The sequence below is a fragment of the Spermophilus citellus genome, assembly GCF_964194105.1.
Source record: "Spermophilus citellus genome assembly, chromosome: 11".
Taxonomy (NCBI): Eukaryota; Metazoa; Chordata; class Mammalia; order Rodentia; family Sciuridae; genus Spermophilus; species Spermophilus citellus.
This window is the reverse complement of record NC_138192.1, coordinates 41328689-41354391: the sequence shown is the minus strand read 5'-3', so window position 1 is coordinate 41354391 and position 25703 is coordinate 41328689. Positions and strand designations below refer to the sequence as shown.

The following is a 25703-nucleotide window of genomic DNA, read 5'->3' as shown; positions in this document are numbered from 1 at the left end:
CCAGCCCCGCTTTAATTCTTTTTATTATAAAAATACAGAGAAGTATGTTCAACACATATACTCTACCTTATTCAACAATAAAAGCAAAGATTTCAAAAATAAACAAATATAGGGAAGTATAATGCAGACATTCTCCTTCCCAAAAACCAACACATCTTTTGTGTTTTCTTCAGGTATGTTTCTATGCCAATTTAAACACAGAAATATAGATGCACATGGGATTTAGCATACTTATAGGTTTATATGCTACGTGTATAGCATGTATGTAGGTTTTTAGCATATTTATAAGATTGATTAATTATCACTATTATCTAAATCCAGATAGTTCCATTAGATAATTTCATTATCTAAGTTCATTCTGGAAGTAGTAGCCATTCCCTTCTGCCCATCCCCTGGCAACTACTTAAATCTAACTTTCTACCTCTCTGATAGCATACAAATGGAATCATGTGGTATCTGACTTTTTTTCTTGGCTTCCTTCACTTAGCATAATGTTTGAGGTTCTTCCATTGTTGCAACATATATCAATACTTCATGTTTGAGGTTGAAGATTCCATTGTTTAGAGAGACTACATTTTCCTTCTCCATCAGCTGATAGACACTTGCATTTGTTTCATCTTTTAGCCATTATAAATAATATTGCCAACATTCATATATTCAACTTTATCTGTCCTTTTCCTATTCTAGGATCCCATCTAGGGTATCATGTTACATTTAATAGTCATTTTCCTGGGCTCCTCTTGGCTGTGACAGTTTCTTAGACTTTCCTTATTATTGACCCTGACAGTTTTGAGGAGTTCAAGTTGGCTACTTTGTAAAAAGTCCCTCAGTTGGGTTTTATCTGCTTCTCTCATGATGAGTTATGTATTTTGGGGAGGAAGACCAGAAAGTACCATTCTCTTCACATCGCATCAAGAATGCAAGTCAATGTGATTTATCCTTGTTGTTAATAACCTTCATTACCTGGCTAAGATAATGTTCTAACAGGTTTCTGCACTGAAACTTTCTTCTTTATACCTGAATTCCTTAGAAGTTACTTTGTAAAGCTCATACTTGAAGTAGTTAACTGTGCACAGATCTGTCTCTTCTGACCCATTTATTTATTCATTATTATTTTTTTTGGCGGGGGAAGTACTGGGGATTGAACTCACGGACACTCAAACCACTGAGCCACATCCTCGGACCTATTTTGTGTTTTATTTAGAGACAGGGTCTCACTGAGTTGCTTAGTGTCTCACTCTTGCTGAGGCTGGCTTTGAATCCGATTCTCCTGCCTCAGCCTCTGGGATTATAGGAGTATACCACTGTGCCAGGCTTATTCAATTATTTATATCAGTATGAACTCAAGAATATTTATTTTTTTACTTCGAGTTATAATGTAATTACCACTGTATTTGTTGCTCACATTGCTTCTGTGATGGCCACTGGGAGCTCTGTTAGTTGGCTCCTGTATCCCTTTAACATACCCTCAAAATTATATGGAGTCTTTTTTTTTTTTAAAGCTCTTTTAAAAATAGAATGTTTCTCATTTTGGGTTTATCTAATGTTTCCTCATAACTAGATTTATGATACACATTCATGGATCAAACAGTACTCTAAGTAGTGTTGTGTCTTTCAGAGTATCACACCTCTCATGTAAGTAATCTCCATCTGGTCTTTACTGTTGATGTTAAGTGTGATCCATCCTTTGAAAATATCATTCCATTTTGCCATGATATAGTCACTACTGCCTTGCAATGAAGAAGAAAACTTTAGGAAAACACTTTAAAACCATGCAAGTATGGTGCTCTTCACCCAAACTTTCACTTAGACTTAAAAGCTAATGATGACTCTTGCCTAAACCAATCTTCATTATGCATATAGTTGTGAAATGAAGAGTTTCCAACTCCAACATATCCTCCACCTTTACCAGTTATCTTTGTTCTATAAGAAATGCCCTCCCTTCTTCCTCATTTTTTAATATATACAATTCATTTTTGTCCATTTTTTTAATTTGGCAAACTGCCCCAGATGAGCCAATCAGAGTCCCTTCAATCTAGGTCCTCATGAAATACCTTCCTCTCATTTTTAGAGTACTTCCTTACTTTCTAGCAATATTATGTTCCAGGCTCATCTTATACCTTCCTTGCAAAACCAGCGGTCTTTCTCCACAAAATCCCCTGACCCCTTCATTACTGGGGATTGAACCCATGGCCTCTTGTATGCTAGGCAAGCACTCCACCATTGAGCAATATTCCTGGTTTTTATATTTATCTTGAGACGGGGTCTTGCTAAATTGCCCAGGCTGGTCTCAGACTTGTAATCTTCCTGCTTCAGCCTGAGTAGCTGGAATTACAGGTTTATGCCACTGTACCTGGCTTGGCCAGTTATTTGAGGAAAAGCATGTGTTTTAGACAACATATGTGTCCACTATTAATGTGGTGCCAATGCTTCTACTTCTACATATACCTACTTATATTTGCATACCCACATATCTATCCATATTTTAGAAACCTATAAGTCTGCATTAAAACCTCCTAGTTTTAATTTATTTTGGCTCTTTGTGATATGCAAATTTCTCCCAGTTCACAAATATCTGTTTATCATTTGCTATTTGACTTGCTTTTCTTTGTCATCAAGAGTATATTTTTACCCAAATTTTAAACTGCAGTATGGATTTTAAGTTCTAATTAGAAAACCTTTCCCTGGACTCGGATTAGATTTCATCCATGTTTTCTTCTAGTACTCACATGGTTTCATCTTCAGTCCATTCTTGTATGTGGGATAAGAGATGGAATTTTACCTTTATCAACACCATTTATTAAGAAGGTGACTTTTGCCCCAGTGACTTGAGATGCCATCTTTATCATGTACTAGATTTCCATATGTATTTTTAGACCTTCTAGTCTGTTTCAGTGGGCTATTTATATACCACTATCACATAATTTAAACATAACGTATGCTTTAATATCTGGTAGGACTAGTATCTCCCCCACATAATTCTTCCTTTGCAATCTATTCTCAGATATTCTTGCATGTTTTCTAAAAATAATAATTCACTCATCTAAAGCATATAATTAAATGGTTTAAGGTATATTTAGAGTTGTACAACCACAACCATAATTAACTTTAGGATATTTTCATTACTCCAAAAAGAAACTCATTAGCAGTCACTATTCTTATCTATTTTTCCAAATGAACATTATTATAAACTTGCCTGGCTCCATAATAAAGTCTCTTGGCATTTTTTAAATTAGGAGTGCACTAAATTTATAACTTAGGGAGAATTGACCTTAATGATGTTGAGGCTTCCTAAAATCAACAGGTATCTATTTGTTCAGATATATTTGAGTACTGTTTTATTTTCCTTCAGATTTCAAACCCTTTATCCCCTCTTATAATGAAATTTTCCGAATGATTATTTATGCCTGTCAATCTAGTGAGTGCTGTATATTAATTTTATATCTTGCTATCTTGACAAATTCTTTTGTTTAAATTATTTGTTATATATTTTTTTAGGTACACACACTGTCAACATCATTTACAGCATTCTTCTCTGTAATTCTATCTTTGCCTTCTCCTATCTAATTACATTGGCCATTACCTTTAGAATAATGTTTAATGGCAGTGGAGATAATAGGCATCTTTGTTTCATTCCTTAGTGATCTCTGGGGCCTCCCCTATATCAGATCTGGATTAAGGACTAAAATTCATATGTATTTTATCAAAGGCTTTTTTTGGCACATATGAAGATAATGATATAAAGACTATTAGTGAAATAAATTATGTAAATAGACTTCCAAATGATCATCCTTACATTCAGCCAACATGTATTATCTTCTAAAAGTTCTATTGAGAATCTGTCCACTTGAGATTTTTGAATCAAATTTCTTTAGTAATACTAGTCTATTCTTTTAATATGCTATCCTGAATCAGGTTGGTTAGCTACCAGTGTTAGAAGTTGATTTAAAAAAAAAAATTGGGAATTTTTCTTCCACTTGCTATGTTTAAACAATTTATGGAGCGTTGGGACTACATGTGGATTTTCAATATTTAGTTCAATTTCTCTTAGCACTAGCCCCATGTTGCTTCTATTTTATGTGGTAGTTGATAACTGTTCTCTATTTCTTCTACGGAAATTGGTCTCTTTACATGCCATCTTTGCTGGGGTTAGTTCCGGTATACTATATTTTCCTAGGAAATCACCCAGTTTGACTTGGTTTTCAAATTTATATACACAGATATTACAAAGTAGCTTTAAAAAAATGTTCTTTAGCAGTTATTTATCCTTTTTGTCATTCATTTTGTGCAAGTGCTTTTCTTGATTCAAAAGCTAATGGTTCTTTTTTTTCTTAAAGAACTAGGTTTGTTAAATTTGCTTTTCTGTTTTCTTTAGGTTTTACTTTGTTCTTTTCCTAGACTTTTGAGTTAGGAATTCATTTATTTTCATTCTTTTTAGTTATTTGCTACATGGTGCAGGGGGAATAAAACTTGGCCTTGCACATGTTAAGCAAGTGTTGCACCTCTGAGCTATACACCAGCCCTCTTTCTTTTATTTTTATTGGTAAAGATTTATTTCTTTGCTTTCTGAAAAAAAAATTTGGATATTTAGAAAGGTTTACATTTTTATTCTAAAGAATATCCTTACCTTAATACCTTTTGTGGTGCTGTTAATTCCTTTGTATCTTTAACCCCTTTGTAATATAGTCTAGCAATTTTATTTTTTAGTTGTACACAATCTTTATTTTGTTTTTTTGTGGTGCTGAGGATTGAACCCAGGGCCTTGCATGTGCTAGGCGAGCACTCTACTGCTGAGCCACGACCCCAGCCCGTGTCTAACAATTTTAAATGGTATCCTGTAATCTACTTTCTGTGTAAGACTCAATGATTTTTCTATTTACCCCCTCCTTTAGTACCAATTTTTAATTTTTTTTTTTTGTAGATAGACAGCATGCCTTTATTTTGTGTATTTTTTTAATGTGATGCTGAAGATTGAACCCAGTGCCTCCCACCTGGAAGGCAAGCACTCTCCCACTGAGCTACAGCCCCAGCCCTTAGTACCAATTTTTTGTTATATTCTACATCCTCACCTTAAGTCTTAGCTCTAAATTAAATAAATGACATGTTCACCATCAGTCCTTCACCAAAGTTTTCCCAGCCATCTTTTAAGAATTTATTCTAATTAGTTATATATGACAGCAGAATGTAATTCAATTCATATTACACAAATAGAGCATAATTTTTCATGTCTCTGACTGAACACAAACAGGAATGGTCAGACCATTCCTTAAGATAATAAAGTCCATCTCATTACCCCTTCCTCCTCTACCTAAAGTTCATCTATTCCTTCATGTTCGGCCCCATCTCCATATCAGAGAAGACATTTGGCCTTTGGTTTTTTGAGACTGGCTTAATTCACTTAGCATTATCTTCTCTAACTCCATCTAATTACCTACAATGCCATGATTTTATTCTCTTTTAATTCCCAGACATCTCTTAATTGAACAAGGTTCATCCTTCTATACTATATTACTCAATAAGGTTGTCAGTGGACACATACAGCCATTTAAAAGTTCCTGTATTTTGCTAGACAGATTTTGAGTACTCATGGAAGCCATATGGCTAGTGGCTACCATTTTGGACAGCATAGATATAGAATTTCTATATTAGAAATGTTCTATATGACTGTACAACTCTAGGGGATTCCTTAGGAAGGGCACATGTATGTAGTACAGAAAATGTTTTTTATAATTTTGGTAATAGCTAGATATTTTGGCTGGATATAAAATCCTTATTTCACATTCTTCCTTATATTTCTTGGAAATGTTGTTCCATATTACCTTTCTTTGAGAAATCTAATGCCCTTTTAAAAATTTTTTGCCTGGAGGTCCTGAAGATTTTATCTTCGAGTTTATTTCTCCCTGTTCCTAGTGAACCCTTTTAATATGTAAATTCAGATTTTCTGGGAAAGCACTTATAAATATTCTTAGGGTTGTGATTTTTTTCTTCAAGGAAACTAATAAAAATTGTTATTTTCTTGCCTTTCATTCCACTTCTTTCACTCCAACTCCTTCTCTTTATCTCACTTTGATTCACCTGGGCTATTTTCTAGCTTTTCCTCAATGCCTTTGATTAAATATGAATCTATTCTCTAGAATCTCCTGTAATTTAGTCATTTTTGATAGGGTAGAAGAAAAAAGACAACCATGAGTTAAATTAGTTTCACTGGGTCCATTTCTACTCTTGGATTTAGTATTTATTAAACATCCTCCATATTTGTTTGGAGTATGTTACAATTTTCTTTTGCTTTGTGACTGCTAAAATGATCTGCTTTGCATATTTTGTATGAATGGGGTCTTTTTATATTCCTGGTAATGTCAGTTTGAAAGTGCCCTCTTTGGCATGGCTTCTTTAATGGAAAGGGGTTAGGTAGGAGAAGCTAGTCCTCTTGTTCTTTAATTTCTGCACTATCCTTAATTTTCCCTTATTTTCAATGGACATCATTCCTTCTCTGTATACAGTCATGCGTCCCTTAATGACAGGGATGTTAGGAGAAATGCATCATTAGTCTCATTGTGTACGAACATTACAGACTTACACAAACCTCAATGGTATTGCAATCAAGAGATACAGTAAACATGATATGAGGTTGCTACCTGTGTAATATGGCTGTTTGCAGTAACTTGTTTTAAAAAAATAGTATAGTTGTAAAGTACATACATCTCCAACACAGTGATCTATACATACTGCTAAATATTACTGTAATATAGCAGTATGTATTACATACTGCTATACAGGGGCAGCACAATTGGTTTGGTATTAACACCACACATGTGAGTAATAAATGCCCTGCACTAAAATGTTCTGATGGTTATAACACTAATAGGTGTTTTTTGGCCCCATTATCTTATGGAACCATAAGATTATGTTATACATAATTTATTGAAACCCCTATTTTTAGAAACTTCAGGTGTTTCATTAAAAGATCTATGTCTATAAATGCTGTTTGACAAAGTTTATTTCTCATTAAAAAAGGGGAAGGCATTTATTAATATCTGATATATATATTTTAATGCAGTATAATGGTAAGCATTTCATATAAACTATGAATGTCTTTTCACTGTCCTACTTGCAACTAGTTTTAAACTTAAATGTGAATACTAGGTATATAAAAAGACTCATTAAATTTCAATGCTTTGCTTGTCACATGTGCGCAAAGCTCTTCTGATAGTTTCTAAGGTTTAAGAATAATAATGAGCATGCTAGTATTGGAGACCCAATACTAAATTACCTTTTCTGCTTCACGTGTATCATCAAAGAGCCTTCTTTGCCTTCTAGCAGGAATTGGTTTAGCTGTTTCCCAGGCTTCTACCCACATATTGCTTGGAATTTTCATTCGGGCACTCAGCTGTCCTTTTAGAATCACATCACCTTTTTCATCAATCACCTCCTCTTCAATATAGTCCCGGGGTGAATACCATCTCACAAAATCTTCCAGAATACATCCTGGATTGGCTGCCTAAAATGAGGCAACAAATTCAGCAAAATCATACTTTCATGTACATACACACTGCTAAGCTTTAACATCTAATCTCTCTTAAAAGTGTCAGTTTAAAGTGCCAAAGGCATTTTTTACTATCTTGATTTTATTGAAAAATCTTTGTCTGATTAATAAAATTATTTTCACTTCATTCTGTTACCTAAGTAAATTATGTAATACACAATGTAATCAAAAAATATAAAAGTTCTGCTCTTTTCCTCAATAAATTAATACTAGTGCTGCAATAAATATCACCTAACCTGAAACAAATTCTATTCAGACATCAAACTCCTGTGACTTATATAACAAATTACCGTCATGTACTAGTAGAACACTAAGGATATGCATGAAAACCAACATGATGAGAATTGTTCTACATATTTAGCCCAGACCAAACTGTTGATTTTTCTCATTGGGTTCAATGGCTACCAGTCTGACAATTCCTACTACCTCAGGGGATGCCCCTGAAAATCAGAGAAAGGTCACCTAACTCAATAAAAACTCCTAAGGGCTATATCACGGCAGCAAAGAATTGCTGGGAGCTATAGTGGGTCAAGATTATTTCATAATAGTGACTCAGGATTCCTGTACAAAAACTTGGATCTTAAAAAGGCAACACTGTACCCATTTGATTGAATGGAGAGAACAAGATTAATAAGAAAATGATATTCAATTCCTGCATTAAAGATTAAGATATTTTACCCCAGAATGCTTCTTTCTGCTTGTCCTTTCTATATCAAGCTGACTTACTACATAGCTAAAGTGAGCCTTCACCCTCTTTTAGTAGCTATGACTTAGTTTATAGGTATGTTCTAAAAGGGCCAGGCTCCAAAATAGGCCCTGGCCTTCTGGAACTATGAGGTGCCTTAGGCACATGTCAGTATTCATCTAACACTCTGAAGACTCTCCCAAGGACCCTAAGTCATTCTTATATGAAAAATTTTCCTTAAATACATTATGTGCTTTCCACATGGGGCACATTGATAGGTTGGCTATTTGTTTTTTTCAGAAAATAGGTATTTCAATGTTATAACATATTTGCTGGTGCCCAGTTAGCCCAAAAGAGTTTAATGAACCATAGTTTTGGTCATAAATGGTGCTAAAGGATCTGTACAGAATCTTACCATGAAGAACTAGTGTGTTTCGAGGGGGGGAAAAACTCTTATGGTTCCAATGTAGAATCCCTTCCTATACTTGCCTCTGCAAGGACAGATGGAAAACAACTGCTGTGTAGGTTAGTATTTCCTGCTCTGTGCACAAACCCTCAGCCAGTTCCACCCACTCCCTTTTGAAATCCTGTACTGAGGATTGAACCCAGGGCCTCCGACATGCTAGACAAGCCTTCTACCACTGAGCTAACCCCAGACCTTTTTGACATAGGATCATGCTAAGTTGCCCAGGCTGGCCTTGAGATCCTCCTGCTTCAGTCTCCCAAGTAGCTAGGATTGCAGGTGTGTGCTATCATGCCTGGTCAATTACCTTTTACCTTTCTGGTTTTCTATCTGCCCTGATAGCCAGCTGGCTTCTCTTTATCCACTGTATCAACCTTTTTTTTTTTTCCCTCTTGGCAGAATAAAAGATTTTCTGAATCATTTTAGTCTCCAAGGAAAACATACAGCTCTTAAGAGGTGTTTACTGAAGTATTTTTTTTTCCTTTTAGTAAAGATGCAGAAGTAAAAGGCTCCCTTTTATTTTTACTTAAATCTGCTACCAGAGAAGAATAAAAGTGGCAGAGCTATTCATGGTGTGTCTGTTTTAAAGTATTTCAGACAAAAATCAAATTTGAGCTGGTCTGCACAGATACAGGACTTTACATGTAATGACCTGTGTCTCACCCTGTTAAGAAGCAAAGTCCGGACCTGGGGTACAGTTTAGAATACAAGTAATAGCCCAGTGGGCTACCCATTTGTGGCCTTTTTATAAAATACAGATTCAGTATCTCTTATCTGAAATACCAGAAGTGTTTGGATTTTTTTTTTAGATAATACCTTTATTTTATTTCTTTATGTGGTGCTGAGGATTGAACCCAGTGCCCCATGCATGGAAAGCAAGTACTTTACCACACAATTCCAGCCTCTATGTATTCTAAATAACTGCATTCCATTGTGTAAAATTTTTCACTTGTGGTGGACTTGCTTTCAAATAACTCAAAGTCCTTTATTCCTGGATTTTTATATTAGTAAGCCAAATGTCACTATGACCTGAATCCTATGTGTTCTATATACAGACCTCAGCCTAAAATATTCTTTTCCAGGTAGCAAATACATACTCATCTAAAATGTGGACTTCTCTGAGAAACCTTTCCTTACCCACTCAGCAGTCACCTTTTTGCTCTTGCCTCCTTTGAAAACTCATCATATAATCATTTACACATCTTCTCCCACAACATCAGACTATAACTGAGGGTAAACACTATTTTCTTATCTAATCATAGTTTGAGGCACACAGTAAGCACTCAAAGATGTGTTGAGTGCAGTGACCTACATTGAATCCTAAGGGCTTCTTAAAAGCCTTGAATTAAATTGGCTGAATATACACAGAGGAAGAAAGCATCTCAATACACACAGAAATGATTCAATTCTCAAGTTTAAAAAAAAAAAAAACAACCTGTTATTAATAGTTGAGAGACAAGTTTGACTATGTCCTTGGGGGAATGGAGGTAGGGTGTTATAACTATTAATGAAATCCAAACATAAAAAAAAAGACATTAGGCCTTCACACCACTTTGTAGAGTGACTTTCACAGTTTCATCCCAGAATAGCTCAAAAATAGACCCTAGAGCTTTGAAAGTCTGCCTCACCTTAAAAGACTCCATATCCGAGAGCAGACAGGCACTCTGCATGCGTGCTCTGAGGTGAGCCCCTTCTGCCGATGTACCTAATTTAGCTAAGACCTCAGATTGCTCTTCTAGCAGATCTTCTGTCATAGGTGCTGGTTCCTGTGAAGTAGAAAAGGACAAAGCTCATGAACAGCCCTATTTAGACAAAGAAGAACTATAAAAATAGAATAAAGACAATTACTTCTGCCCTAGTAGTCCCAAGACATGTATCTGAAAGAATTCAGAGAAACGCACAATATTTTTCAGAACCTACATAAAAAAGGTAAAAAGGATAAATATGACTTTCATGCCCCCACCCAAGATCACCAGGTTTCCCATGACAAGTATTGAGAGCTAAAAAGAGAAATCTGGGTCTATTGCATATTTTCATGACTATGATACAGAAATGAAGTTCTGCTGATATATGTCATCAACTAGTTGCAACAATGTTTTTAAGTAATAGAAAAATGGGAATAAATTGCTCTACAGTGATTCATCTCTGGTTATGGAATGTGAATTCTTATTTTCTTTGCTGTATAATGAATATATCAAGTACCAAGCAAGAATATCACACTGATACTCAGGGTAATGGATAATCAGTAAGGACCACATATGTGGCACAGTGTTAGAAGCCTGGGCTTCAGAGATAACATGCCCATCCCCAAATTCTAGCTTTGTGACCTTGGGTAATCCTCAACTTTTTGGAGACTGGGCTGTGAATAATAAAATCCTGGCACATGCTCAAACACTACCAATTAAAATACTTATAAACTTTATCCCCTTTCTCTTTGACAAAGGAGAAGTATGCTTATTAAAATACCTAATTTTTTTTAAAAGGAAAAATACTTAGTTAAGTTCACAAATTACATGGATTTCTGATTAAGCACTACACTTAATAGAAGGAATGACTGTCTCTGTTCTTAAGAAGGGGCTACTTTTAATAGCCCTAAATAAGAGAATGGGAAGGAAGCAGATGGTGAAAGGGTACTGACTATCTCTTCCTATCTGGAAATCTCAGCCAAGTACAACCAGAGGGGATATAAAGAGAATTAGCAGCACGCAGCATGGGGAATACACATTTTCATATACTATTTGTGAATATGTTCAAAGTTTTCTCATATACATGATTGAATGTGATCAATGAGGGGATCAGACTGAGTGTAGTGAAAAAGGTCTTGCTCAAGTTGCAAATTGAAGAGAGAATCATCCATGTGACAATGACTCTAAGAACTACTAAAGACTCCTCTTTTAGCTCTGTCTCTAGAATATTAGGTAAAATCTTTACTTTCCCAGCCATACATTTTAGGTTGATCTAAGTCTACATAAATGGAACACAGTAAAATATTTGATTTTTTTTTTAATAAAGCAAGTACCTATATGAAGTCTAGTATTATTTTGGGCAGTGGCAACTAATAGTCATGTTTGTCTAGAAAACAGAAAAAGAGGAAATACAAAATGACAAGGACATTATAAGAAAAAATTTAAAGGCTAGTATCTCTCATATATGGGTATAAAAATCCTTTTAAAAAAAATAAAATTGAGCTTGGCATGGTGGGACACACCTGTAATCCCAATGAGTCAGGAAGATCTCAAGGTCAGCCTCAGCAATTCAGAGAGGCCCCAAGCAACTTAAAAAAAGTCCAGCTATATAAAAATTGGCAATGCCCAAGTGGGACTTCTTCCAGGGATGTAAGGATGTTTTAATCATCAAAAACCAATTGCTGCAATTTGCATTAAGAGCATAAATGAGAACAGAATATGAGTACCTCAATATACAGGAAAACTATTAGATAAAATGAAATACTTATTCATGAATTCTAGGCAAACTAGGAATATAACTTCTATAATATGAATTATCATACACTTTCCTTCTAAGGTTGGAAGCAAGAAAAAGATATCTAGTATTCAACCCTAATACTGGAAGTGCTAGCCAGTGTAAAAAGTACAAAGACTAGCAAATCAGAATTGCACTGTCTTCAAACACGATTTTATATGCAGAAAATTCCATATGCTGCTGAAACTACTAGAAATAATAAGGAAATGTAGAAAACTTGGTAGATATATCTGTCTCTCTCTGCCTACGTATATCAATATGTATATCAAGGGGAAAAAATTATAAGTAGTAAAAATTTTTCATTTTCTAACATTTAAGAAATTAAATGCTTGCAGAACATCTAATGAAAAGAATGTAAGACTTTTACAGTGGAAATAAAACATACTTTACTAAGACCAAAGAGTATTTCAAGGCCTTAATATTGCTAAGATGTCAATTCTCTATAAATGGATCCATAAACTCAATGCAATAAGAAAATTTATGCTGGGATTTTGAAATGTACCCATACAGGGAAACTGACATAATACAAAATCTTTAATAGCCAATGTAGTCTTGAAGAACAAAGGAGACTGATACTATCAGATAGAAAGGCCTATTATCAAGCTGCAGTGATAATGATAGTATATTATCAGCACAAGCACAGAAAAACTAACGAAATATAATAGTCAAGAAACAGGTGAACACATATAGTCACTTGACTTTAAACAAAACACCAGTAGCCACTTATTGGGAAAAGACAGATCTTTTCAATAATGGTGATGGAATACTTTAAAACAATCTTAACCTCTTCCTCATACCAATAGAAAGAACTAACTTGAAGTGAATCAAACATAAATGAAATAGGGAAAACTATAAAGTTTCCAGAAGAAAACATGAGAATATTTTTAGGGTCTTGGGGTAAAGATTTAAATGGAAACCCCAAAAGTACTCTACACACATGAAAAACACTGGCAGACCAGACTTCATTAAAATTAAGAACATCTATTCCAACAAAAAGCATCAAAGTGAAAAGTAACAGACTACGAGGAAATATTTGTAATATAAATATCTAAGGACCCAGAACATATGAAGAATTCCTACAAAGGAATAAGGGGGAAAAATCAATAAACAACTACACAAAAGCCTTGAGTGGGTACTATATCAAGAAGACATCTAAATAGGAAATAAGAACATGAAAAAATGTGTTCCACAGTAATATTCATCAGTGAAATGTAAAAACATGAAATACTATCTCATTCTCACCAGAAATACAAAATTAAAAAGATTTTAAATATCAAGTGTGCAGAAAAGAGTTAACAGCAAGCCTGAGACCACTATTCTCAGAAAGGGCTTTTTGCAAAGTTGGCCCTTCACTACCATCTGGGAACTTGGATTTTGGGAGGGTCCCCACCATTCCCAGAACTCATAAAAGTGGCTTACTATACCTACATGATTTGTGCAAACAAGATGGTTCATGTTGAACACTGCTTTCTTCCAAGAGTATTGAATTTTGGTATGTACTAAGCAAAGGGTCCCTAAGTGACCAGCTCCTGTCCACTGTATCTCTAAAAGCTTCTCTGGTAGACAACATTTCACATACATAGTCACAGCTCATTGTTGGAGGAAATAAGCACATCTATGTGACTACACGGCCAAAAGATTCTTGGAAGCTTAGCTTGTGCTTGGATTTCCTCCAATTTTCATCTCATGTGCCTTTTCCCTTTGCTAATTGTGCTTTGTATCCTTTTGTTGTAGTCAATGATAGCCATGACTACATGCTGAGCCCTATGAGTCCCCCCAGCAAATTGCACCATGGGTACGCCTTTTTAAAAAATTTGGTAACATGTGTATCTATTTAACTAGCAACTTGGGATTGTTCTTACACCCTGACACATCAAGCAGAAAGATACAGAATAACCACACTACTACACATTGTTGGTGGGGATACAAATTAATTCAGTCGCTTTAAGAGGCTGTTTAGAAATATTTACTAAAGCTAAAACATAATAGGTAATTCAGAAGAAAGGATGGCCAAAAAATACAGTGAAAGATATTTAGTTTTATTAAAAATCAGAGAAATAAAAGTTTAAAACCTTAGTATACTACTTTTGATCATCAATATTGGCCAAAACTTATTTTTTTTTAAATATGAGTCTATGAGTCTAAGAATCTCATTATCTAATTTGCTACTAAATTCTCAAGGTCTAGAATCGTGGTTGGTATACATATTTATGAAGGGAAAAAAGTGAGGAAGGAAAGTTGGGAAGGGAACAGATGCTACATTACTCAAGTACACAATGGGTATATCTTTTTAAAGAACTTGGTAATTTGTATATCTATTTAACTAGCTATTCTATTTCTCAGTGGAATTTATATGTGAAAATATACAAAAATATACACAACATACAAAAACTACACAGTAACATTTTCAAATAACACACCGTGATCAAGAATGAAATCATTAAATAAACTATCACTCTTCTATGTCATGGAATATTATGTGGCAATTAAAAATTAATGAAATAGATCTACATGGAAGAATCTTCAAGACATATTAAACAAAAATGTGCACACTAATGAACATGTTTAAAAACAATCCATAAAACTACACATCAATATGTAAACATATATGTACATGAATATATATAAAAATCATTAATAGCAGTTACTTTTATGGTTGGAAGTTGAATTGGTGGTGGCTTCCACTTTTTCTAAACTGAATGTTTCACAAAATTTATTTCACATATTACTTATACAAAAACAAACCAAGAGAAACTATTCTTCTTTCTTAGATGTTGCTATTCTACATCCTAATGGTATAAAATGGCTTCAAATTGCATGTTTGAACAATAAAAACTAGTTGTATATAAAAATTACATACAAGAGGAAGTGAGGGGAAAGGGAAAAATAATACAAGGGGGAGAAATGAATTACAGTAGAGGGGGTAGAGAGAGAAGAGGGGAGGGGGGGATAGTAGAGGATAGGAAAGGCAGCAGAATACAACAGACACTAGTATGGCAATATGTAAATCAATGGAAGTGTAACTGATGTGATTCTGAAATCTGTATACGGGGTAAAAATGGGAGTTCATAACCCACTTGAATCAAAGTGTGAAATATGATACGTCAAGAACTATGTAATGTTTTGAACAACCAACAATAAAAAAAAAAAAAAAAGAAAGAAATGGGACTCAAGCAGAGAGGATGAGGGATTGACCTCAGAAAGTCCCATACACCGTTAGTTAATTGTAAAATGAATTTAATGGACTAGTGACCTGTAGTATTTTTTTCATGAAAGAGACTAGAAAATATCAGGCCAGTGTAGTGGTACATACCTGTAATCCCAGTAGCTCAGGAGGCTGAGGCAGGAAGATGGCAAATTCAAGACCAGCCTCAGCACCTAAATGAGGCCTTGTCTCAAAATAAAAAATAAAATGGGCTGGGGATATGGCTTGGTGGTTAAGTATCCCTGGGCTCCACTTCTAGTACCAAAAATAAAAAATAAAAAGAATAGAAAAAAAAAACTAGTTGTATAATTGAAGAACTGTTACTTTTATTTTTTCATGTTTTGGGGGTTTGTCTTTAAACACGTGAATACCCAATATTCAATTTAACATATTGCCTTATGCATGATGAGCTACTATCTATTTAAACTTCAAAACATTTTTCATTTTCAGAAATGGTAGACCTAAAAGCCTCCAGAAGATAATTTAGATTTCAAACCTTACATCTTTTAACAGACTTTAAAAAAAATTATCCTACCCAAAGCAATCATTCCCTTCTAGAATGCAGTTAAAAAATAACAACAAAGAGAAACTGGCAGAGCCAGCACATCCTACCTGAGTGACTGGAATGTAGAGAGGTTCTCCATTATGTAGCAGTGTAAGCCTGCCATGCTGACGGAGACGTCCTTCTGGCTTTAAATTTACCATTTCCTTAGGTCCTCCTTTCTTGCCACTCTCTTGTCCATTTCCCTTAAGTTCTTCAGTATCACTTAGGCACTCAAAAAATTCTTCATCACTATCACTCCAGGAATCCCAAGATTTCCCCACCTCTCCCTTTTCCTTATCTGTATCTTTACGATGGTCTGGCCCCAACAGGTCTGCAGCTTTTCCAACATCCCCTGGATATGTATTAGTTATATTATCAGAGGTCTTTTTCCCCTCATCACGTGCCTTCTTTCTTTCAATACAACAATTTAACATCTTAAGAAAACAGAAATAACATTTATAGTTGAATTAGTTACAGAAAAATTAAAATCTAACCACTGCTTGTATATTTCCTTTTTCATTCTCTACTTCTCAGGACCTTTTTGTGAACTGCACTGACTATAAGCAACCTATAGCAACATGATGAAAACAGCCTATGACCCACTATTTTATCCAGTATTAGAATAAACTCCAATTATACCAAGACCACATTTATATACTGCTATTGGGAAATCTTTACCTGTAGTTTCTGATGCAGTAAACAACATCTTAGATCTGGGGGTCCACCTGTTAACCTACCAAACAGTGAGAAAAGAAAGTTTAATTTCAGTAAAATTGCTACAGATCTGCCTATTTTTATATTACCATAATTTTTAGCTATATTGATAAGAAGTCAAAACTAAATTTCTACAGGTAAGGAAACCAAGTTCCAAAAGGCAAGCACATATGATTAAAAGATCAAATTTATTTTATACTCTTAATCCACAAATCACCAACAGCAAACTACTAATAGCTTTCAGGTTAATTAGAAACTTAAAATGAGAAAAAGTCTCTAAATCCACCCCTTGAAGTAACTAGCATACAGGGTTTTGAACCATATAAAGTAAATCAATCTGTGTAGTCAGTTCTCAAATACTATGGTGAATTCTCACTATAAAAGAACTCCATTTTGCCAGTGCGATTCTAGATTCCCTCTAGTTCTAAACCACTAGGTTCTTGGCAATCAGCCAGAGATCCTCCCTTATATTCAGTATGCCTCTGGATCTGTAATGAGTTCCAGAGTGAAACAGAAGCAAGAGAATCCAGCTAAATAGAGAATGACAGATGACTTAATAATCAACATTTTTTGATTAATCACCATTACATATCACATCACTATTCCTCTTCCCTAGCATGGATATCTGAGCACTAACTCACACACATACTAAAATTAATTTGATTAAATGTCAATTTATAGGTAATGTTTGATGTCTGAACTTATAATGAACTTTAAAGATGTTTTCTATTCAGTAATAAATATGTTCATTATAGAAAACTTAGGAAATACAAAAGAAGTATGAAAAATAAAATAAAAACAATTTCATACCTGGGAAAACTACTAATAACATTTGGAAGTATTTCTTTCCAATCCTTTTTTTATAAACATATATCGGCATAATCAAATGCATTCTGTATATTTAATACTATACCTGATTACAAATATTATAATACTTTATTAAAGATTCTTTGGGTTTTTTTTTGGGGGGGGGGGCAGGTACTGGGGATTGAACTCAAAGGAACTTGACCACCGAGTCACATTCCCAGACCTATTTTTTTATTTTATTTAGAGACATGGTCTCACTGAGTCACTTAGCGTCTTGCCATTGCTTTGAACTTGTGATCCTCCTGTCTCAGCCTCAAGTTGCTGGGATTACAAGCGTGAGCCCGGCAAAGATTCTTAAAGCAAAATTTGTAATGGAGCAATAACTTTCTATTTTCCTACTGTAGAGATAGAGAATTATTTATTCTTTTATATGTGGACATTTATGTTGTTTTACTTTTTACCTATTATAAATGTGCTGCAGTAAACACCTATGAACATAAGTCATGTCCAAGTCTCTTACCATTTTTTCTGGGCAGATTTCCTAAAAGGAGAAAACTTAACAGTCAAAAGTCAAGTGTTGGCTAACAAGCAAAAAATGTACCAAACAACTAGAAACTGAAATTATTACCCTGGAATCAAAAAGTTGTTTTCCCATCTGAAGCGCATTTCAAGAACAAATTCCTGCCAGAGGTGTGCCACTCCTTTTAACCCTCCATGGTAGAAATTGATCATACAAAGACACAAAGCCAATTTATAGGTTAAACTGTCGGATGGTGCAGATTTGAACTGATTGTAGAGATTCTAAATTTAACAAAATGGAAACAAAGCAAAACTTATTAATAACATTTATGTGCATAATCAAAAAGTTAAGAGATTTTAATATTAAAATTAACTTTACAAAAACTAGCTTTATCAATATGTCTCATACATTACTGCCTACACTGTTTTTAAGCAGATCCATATTTACAAGATTTCTACTAGGATCCAAAAGTAAAGCTATAGTTTAAGTGAAGTTAAAATTACAGCTTTCATTTTCTTCTTTGGAATCTTTAAGATGCATTTCAAATTTCATGTGCTGTTCAAAAAATCTTTTAATTATAAAATGAGTACATACTTCTCAAAACAAAAACACAAAGTAGAACTGTATAAACTGAAAATATAAAAGGCTCTGTTTTTCCACTCTATGAAATCTACTTTTCAACAATAACTATTTAAATAGTTTGATCTATCTCTACATCTGTCATTTAAATGTTCTCATTTCTCAATTTCTCAGATAAGGAGAATATGAAAATTTTACTTCATTAGTTTCCATCTCACTGTCCAGTTTTGAAATATATACAAGAATCTGTTGTAAAACAAATTTAACAATTTCACAAAAACTCTAAAATGAGGGAAATCCTACAGTTAGGCACAGTATGTTTATGCTTTTTTTCCACAATATTTCCTGAAATTCTTACTACTCCAAATATGTATCTATGCCAATGTTCTACAGGAAACTCTGCTCTCTGTTCAATTTCCCAAAGATGATTTTTAAAATAAAAAGATACTTAGGCTATCAAACTAGAAATATATCCAACCCCAGTTAATTCAATGCAGTTAAAATGTTTTAATATTGAACTCCAACTTACATAGTCTTCACTCTCTGATGGAAGATTACTGTTATCTATTGAAGTAGTTCCATCTAATGTTTTTTCAGAAGCAGCATCTGGAAATAAGAACTGGGGCCAGGGGAAGGAGGGGATATAATTACATGAGAGCATATTTCCCATTTTGTTGATTTTTATAATTCATATAAATACTATCTGACTTTTCAGGGGCTTTGCTATTTAAAAATGCGAATGTTCTTATTGTACTGGTCACTTGGTTCTATGGTCTCAAAAATTTTTTATATTTTTCTACAACAATACACCAAATTTCCATGACTAGCCAACTTTAGCAATCAGGTATCTTTCCACAAAAATAACCACCTGATTCTGTGGGAAGGACAATGAAAAAGCAAAACATTTTCACTATGATTTCATACTTATCCAATGCTATTAAAAATTTAGAAGTATTAGTACTATTAAATGCAAACAAAACTATAAAAGAATTTTAAAGATATCTATCTATTCATGAGGAAATATAGAATTATCCACAGGTTTTTATATGTGAGATAGTAAAGTATATTAAGTAAAGTATATTAAAGACCTATAACTTTAATTTAGGAGATATCTGTAGAAAATGAAAAGCAGCCACAATTGTAATGATCAATGTTATTTTTTCTTACATGGTTTCATATGTATGTGTGTGTGTGTAGGTAGGTGGTAAAAAAAAAAAAATGGTAAATGGATGGAGTTAGAGAAGATAATGCTAAGTGAAGTTAGCCAATCCCAAAAAAACAAATGCTGAATGTTTTCTTTGATATAAGGAGGCTGATTCATAGTGGGATAGGGAGCGGGAACATGGGAGGAATAGACGAACTCTAGATAGGGCAGAGGAGTTGGAGGGGGAAGGAAGGGGGCATGGAGTTATTAATGATGGTGGAATGTGATGATCATTATTATCCAAAGTACAGGTAATGAAGACATGAATTGCTGTGAATATAATTCGTATACAACCAGAGATGTGAAAAATTGTGCTCTATATGTGTAATAATGCATTCCGCTGTCATATATACATAAAAATATATATACATAAAAAATAAATAAACCAAGTATTAAAAAAATTCAGTGTATATGACATCTGAGTTTTATAATTTGAATAAAATCTCTAAGAATATAATCTTCAGGAAGCCTTTTTGTTTTCACTCCTTTTATCAGAGTTCATTTTTAAAAACTGATACTCAACAGAATTTTGAAGATTTGAGGAACTACTAATGTGCTTAATGCCAATACTAGGCACACTTAAAACATTATCCTATTCTCATACCACTGTGAACTAAATATCACTGCCTATATTTTATAATGTACAAGAACTAAAAATTTGGCTAAAGAGTCTTGTTGAGGTAAATGGCAAGATGTCTACCAAGATTAACATGATGTTCCAAAGTCCAGTATTCTCATTACTTTTTAAAGTTTTCCCCAAGATTATCTTAATGCAGAAACTGCCAGAAGTATAATTATAATTACAATAAGCATAGCTATAATTTATCTAAGAACTATTAAATGCCAGGCAGTCGAAGGTCCTTTAATTTTCATGACAATCTCGCAAGGTTTTGCTAGCCTTATTTGATATGAAGTAACTAAAGTGACTATTCCAAGTCATGCAGTAAGTCAGAATTAACCTCTATGTGGCTTCCAAGCTGAGCTCATTCCAACTGCAGTAGGAGCCACCTTAGCCCTCTACCTTCCTTCAATCCTCACTATAAAGATTTCCCTAGACTGTTGTCAAAGTAGCCTTGCAAAAACACAGTTCTGATCATGCTGATCATCTACTTAAAATAATAATAAAATGTAAGATAAAGTGCAGCACTTCAGCATGGCAGGTTACCTGCTATCTCTCCAGTCTCATCCCTGATCACTCCCAAGGAAGCACTCTACAAAATACCAACTTTTGAACATGCTCTCAGGCCTCTGCTATTTCTCTGCTTTAAAAGCCTTCTTCAATTCTCTTCATTCCCATTGCCCAGAGACAGAGATGAATCTTCTGTTATCTTGTCACTGCCCCTTTGTCTGACTTTTCACATACAACATGGGATTACAACCATTATTTACTTTCTTTCTTCCCAATAATAAGTGATAATTCTCCAGGGACTTTGTTTTATTCATGTTACATTTGCAATCTAGTGCTTGTCACATAGAAGCGACTGAATATATAATGAATAAATGTTATACATAGAGACATATAAAAATAAGACATTTCGTTACCAAAAGAATAGTATTGAGGACATCATTGTTCAATGGTGACTCTTCTAAACCTCTGTGTTTTCGTATTTTCTTCTTTGCTGTGTGTACCATATTTGAAACTGATAATTTATGAATTGGAACTGGTGTTGGCTCTGTCAACTTTGACAATGCATGAGTTATATCAGCAATTTCTAAAAAGAGTAGAAATGCATACATTACCAACCTTAGCAGGTTAGAGCAATGAATAAATTGGTCAGAGTATAGAATATTTTAACCATTCTTTATTCTAGCATTACATGGTCTCAGAATTATAATATTTTAGTCCACACAGCTTTGTATGGAAGCACGAGTGGAAAAAAAGTCACACAATTTATTTCTCCCTAGGAGACTTAATATTTGAAACCCTGCTTTTCAAAATAGCTTATGTTTTTGGATGAAAAGAATTTATTAAATGCCCTAAATGTATTAAGAAGCTCTAGATATAGTCTAGAAAGAAATGACAGCTGTCTAGTCCATCAAAACTTACTTTTCCAACTTAATTCCAAATAAGAAAAATAGATGAAAATCCAGAGAATGTGCCAAAAAAAAAAAAAAATAGGGCAAGATATTTGAAATTATGCTTTAAAAAGAAAAGTAGGTCACCTCGTCCTTCTTCCTCAAATGTGGATCGTCCAAGAATCTCATCAGTTGACTCCTTTCGACGACAAATTTTAAAAAATTCAGTGACAAAATCACCTATTTAGAAAAAAATGTTACTCATGTCTGACACTTAACTGAAAGAAACTAGTCATATAAATTAAAGTACATGTCTTCTCATAAAAGCTATTAACTAGAAAACTAGCTATTAACTAGAAAAGAAACCCGTCTGTTTTCTTCCTGAAGAAAAAAAAAAATTAATACTATTTCAAAAGTAGTCTTATTCTTCCTTCCTGTCTCCTCACCAGGATACTGAAAAAAGTTTTCCTTAGAATTACTTCTAGAATGAAAGGGGGAAAATAAATGTACCAAACAATATTAAGTACTTTCTATATGCTTCAATGAGACAAACAGTATCTATTATCTTAATTGTATAAGTACCAATATATGTATGTGCAGTACCAATATATGTATGTGCGTAGTCTTCTTTGTATCCTATAAGAACTATGAATCCATTAAAAAATATACATTAAAAAGAAACTTTCAAAAAGATATGTTTCTAGCAAGGCATGGTGGTACATCCCTGTAATCCCACTGCCTTGGGAGGCTGAAGCAGGAAGATCACAAATTTGAGGACAGCCTCAGCAACTAAATGAGGCTCTAAACAATTTAGTGAGACCGTGACTCAAAATAGAAAGTAAAAAAAGGGCTGGGGATGTGGTAAACTGCCTCTGGGTTCAATCCCCAACGTCCCCAAACAATGATATTTCTAGAGGATTAAGAAATCACGTGGGATAAAAATATTTCGCTTCTGTTGCATATTAATGATGTTTTATGTGTCCTTTATAATATAGGATGGTCGAAAGAGGTTTGAAAAATTTTAAAGAGCTGCAATGAGGTATGTTTACACCAAAAATTAAAGCTTAACAACAAGCTTTAATACTAAAATAAGGTATATATCTAAGTTTCAGAATTTATCAACTAGGTCTGAATAAATCTAGAACATTTTCCAGATTTCTTCAGAAGGGTAGGAAAATTTTATTATCTAGTCATAAAAGTTACTTAAAAAGGTAGGATAAAATCATGGAACAGTAATTTGAAATGAGAATACTTTGAATTCTAAAGTCTACTGTAATTATGCAAGTCAGTAGATGAGAAATAATAAAATATAAGGAAATAATTTAGTAAGTAAATTTAATAATAAAATTAATTCAATAATTAAACAATAGAAACCATTTATTGTACTGTTATTATATGACAGACACTGTGTTACCTGGGATACACACACACACACACACACACACACACACACACGCGATCTCATTTGATTCTCCCAATAATCCTATGAAATGTGCATTTCTGTTCCCTATTTTATTGATGAGGCTACTGAGACTTAAAAAGATTAAAAAAGTTGGCCAAACTGGTGGGTCCAGGTTGTAAACCCGAGTCTATCTAACTCTGAAACTCTTCATTTCAACTCTAAGTCTCCAAACTCACTACGGGCAAGCAATTTTCTTCACTATTAGTGAAATAACAACTGCTAATTATCATCTGATGAACACCATATGATAAATGATAAAGTGTGGGGAGCCATTCTGACACGTGATTGGGTGACTCCCATTAAGGGCCTGAGGCGCTCTGGCTGTGTCGGAGCTATCCCGACCCTTTCCTGATGAGAGAGCCCATCCGTGTGGGGGTGTGCCTGACCACTGACCCCGGAGACCCAATCACTGACCCTGACCTTGGAGTGCAGCCCCCCTTCAACCTTCATTGGATGGAATTCTCCCCTAAATCTCTTGTCCCCCAAATAAAAGGCTGCTCCCAGGCGTGTTCACTCTCTCTCTCTCCTGCTAGCCCAGAGTAATCCTCGCTGCCCTGCTGGGCGGCTGGAGGCGGGAACCAGGGAGGCGAGCCGTCTCGGACCTAGCAATGTAAAATAAGGTACTGGTTTGTGTGTTTTATTTTGATTTCTTCTAACTAACTTAATGCCTAGAACCTCATTAATGAAACCACTGCGCAGGCCGCGTGGTAGAATTGGCGCCCAACGTGGGGCATTCTGAATTAGTTAGATTGAGTGGGAGCGCGCGCTAAAAAGATAAGGGAAAGAATAAAAAGGAAGATAAGGAAAAAGAAAAAAAGAATAAGGAAAATAAGGAATAAAGATAAAGATAAAGAGGTGACATTTGGGTCACAAAAGTACCGGGAGATATTGAAGGAAAGAGACGTTAAATTACTTAAAATGGGAAATTCTACTTCTTCGGATAAGGAAATGTATCTGACTATTTTAGACAGTATAATTAATCAGAAAGGAAAACAGATAAAGAAAACTCAATTATTACAATTCTTAAAGATTGTAGGTGAATATTGTCCTTGGTTTTGTGACCAAGAGTCTCCAAATTTACTTACTTGGGAGAAATTAGGAAGAAAGTTACAGAGAGTTTGTCTTTCTACTGAAATACCTGGAGGTATAGAGAACATACAGAAAACTTGGACAGCCCTAGAAGTCTGTCTTTTTGAATACATGGGCCAGAGTTCATGGCCGCCAGAAGACCTTCTGAAAGGCATTCAAAGAGCTATTAAGTCTATTCAAATGGAAAATCAGCCTGAAGCTAAGTTAATTTCCTTTCCCTTGAGCCGTTTTAAAACAAAAGCACTAAAAGCCAAGACAAAGGTTAGAATTGTGCAAGCTAGCCCGCAGACAGATTGTACAGAACAGCATGATACAGAAGAAGCATCTCTAATCTTGGAGAGCCCTCCGGAAGTGGTAAACAATCTTCCTGGAGAGGAAAATACAGAGGAAACTCCTAGAGGGGCTCAGGTTTCTTCTCAACCACGTGAGTTAGAAACCCAAATTCCAAATGGCGATAGTACAGAGTCTGATAGCAGCTCACAATCTGAGGAAGAAGAATTAGACGTGGAAACTCAGGACTTAGAGAGAAATTTTAATAGACTGCATTTAGCACCACCTGCCCAAGCTTTTAAAATTCGGCCGGTACCTACTAGAAGGACCAAATTTAACAGGCATGCTGAATTAAAGATGACTTTTCTTACCCCAGTTCAGCAAGGTATTAGGAAGGCTCAAGAAATGGGAAAGGATACTACTGGTTTTCACCTCTTTCCAGTTTTTGAGCAAACTAATGAACAAGATCAGAGAGTTAGAGTTCATGCTGTAATCCCTTTTAAAACTATCAAGGAATTAAAAAATGCATGTGAAACGTACGGCCCAAATTCGCCTTTTGTTCAGAGTCTGATAGAAAATATTTGCTCACAACCCCTTCCTCCTAGTGATTGGATTTTTTTAGCCAGATCTTGTCTGAGCGGGGGAGATTATTTGCTTTGGAAAACTTATTGGACTGATTTTTGTAATGAACAGGCAGAAAGAAACAGAAGACAGGGCATAGAAACGCCAGTAACGATGTTTTTAGGGACTGAAGATTTTGCTGATTTAGAAAGACAGTTAAATTATGATTTTGTAGTGTACAATCAAATAACTGATTGTGCAAAACGTGCCTGGAGACAAATTGTCCCCAAGGACCAGTCCAATTTAGTTCTTACCAAAATCAGACAAGGTGCCAGTGAGACTTATTCAGATTTCGTAGCCCGACTGTATCAGGCTGCGAACAGGTCCATCGGGGACCCAGGAGCTAGCGAATTTATCGTTAGGCAATTGGCTTTTGAGAACGCAAATAAAATCTGTCAGGATGTTCTCTGACCCCATTGTAAAAAAGGAACAATTTCGGAGTATATTCGCTTGTGTTCTGACTTAGATTCCACTCAGTTGCAAACGGTGGCCTTAGCAACA

General features: G+C 34.7%; 1 protein-coding gene across 2 annotated transcripts in view; it reads right to left on the bottom strand.

Annotated features, from left to right (window-relative positions):
- RAB3GAP1 (RAB3 GTPase activating protein catalytic subunit 1) overlaps positions 1 to 25703 on the bottom strand; it is a 96709-nt gene that overhangs the window by 7230 nt on the left and 63776 nt on the right. For both annotated transcript variants that reach the window (XM_081260876.1, XM_081260877.1), the window contains exons 12-19: positions 21908 to 22000; positions 21287 to 21456; positions 19070 to 19159; positions 18070 to 18242; positions 16599 to 16653; positions 15989 to 16354; positions 10320 to 10457; positions 7271 to 7498 (exon numbers count right to left, since the gene is read on the bottom strand). In XM_081260876.1, coding sequence (XP_081117002.1) covers positions 7271 to 7498; positions 10320 to 10457; positions 15989 to 16354; positions 16599 to 16653; positions 18070 to 18242; positions 19070 to 19159; positions 21287 to 21456; positions 21908 to 22000 — 1313 coding nt within the window. The remainder of the gene's footprint in view (positions 1 to 7270; positions 7499 to 10319; positions 10458 to 15988; positions 16355 to 16598; positions 16654 to 18069; positions 18243 to 19069; positions 19160 to 21286; positions 21457 to 21907; positions 22001 to 25703) is intronic.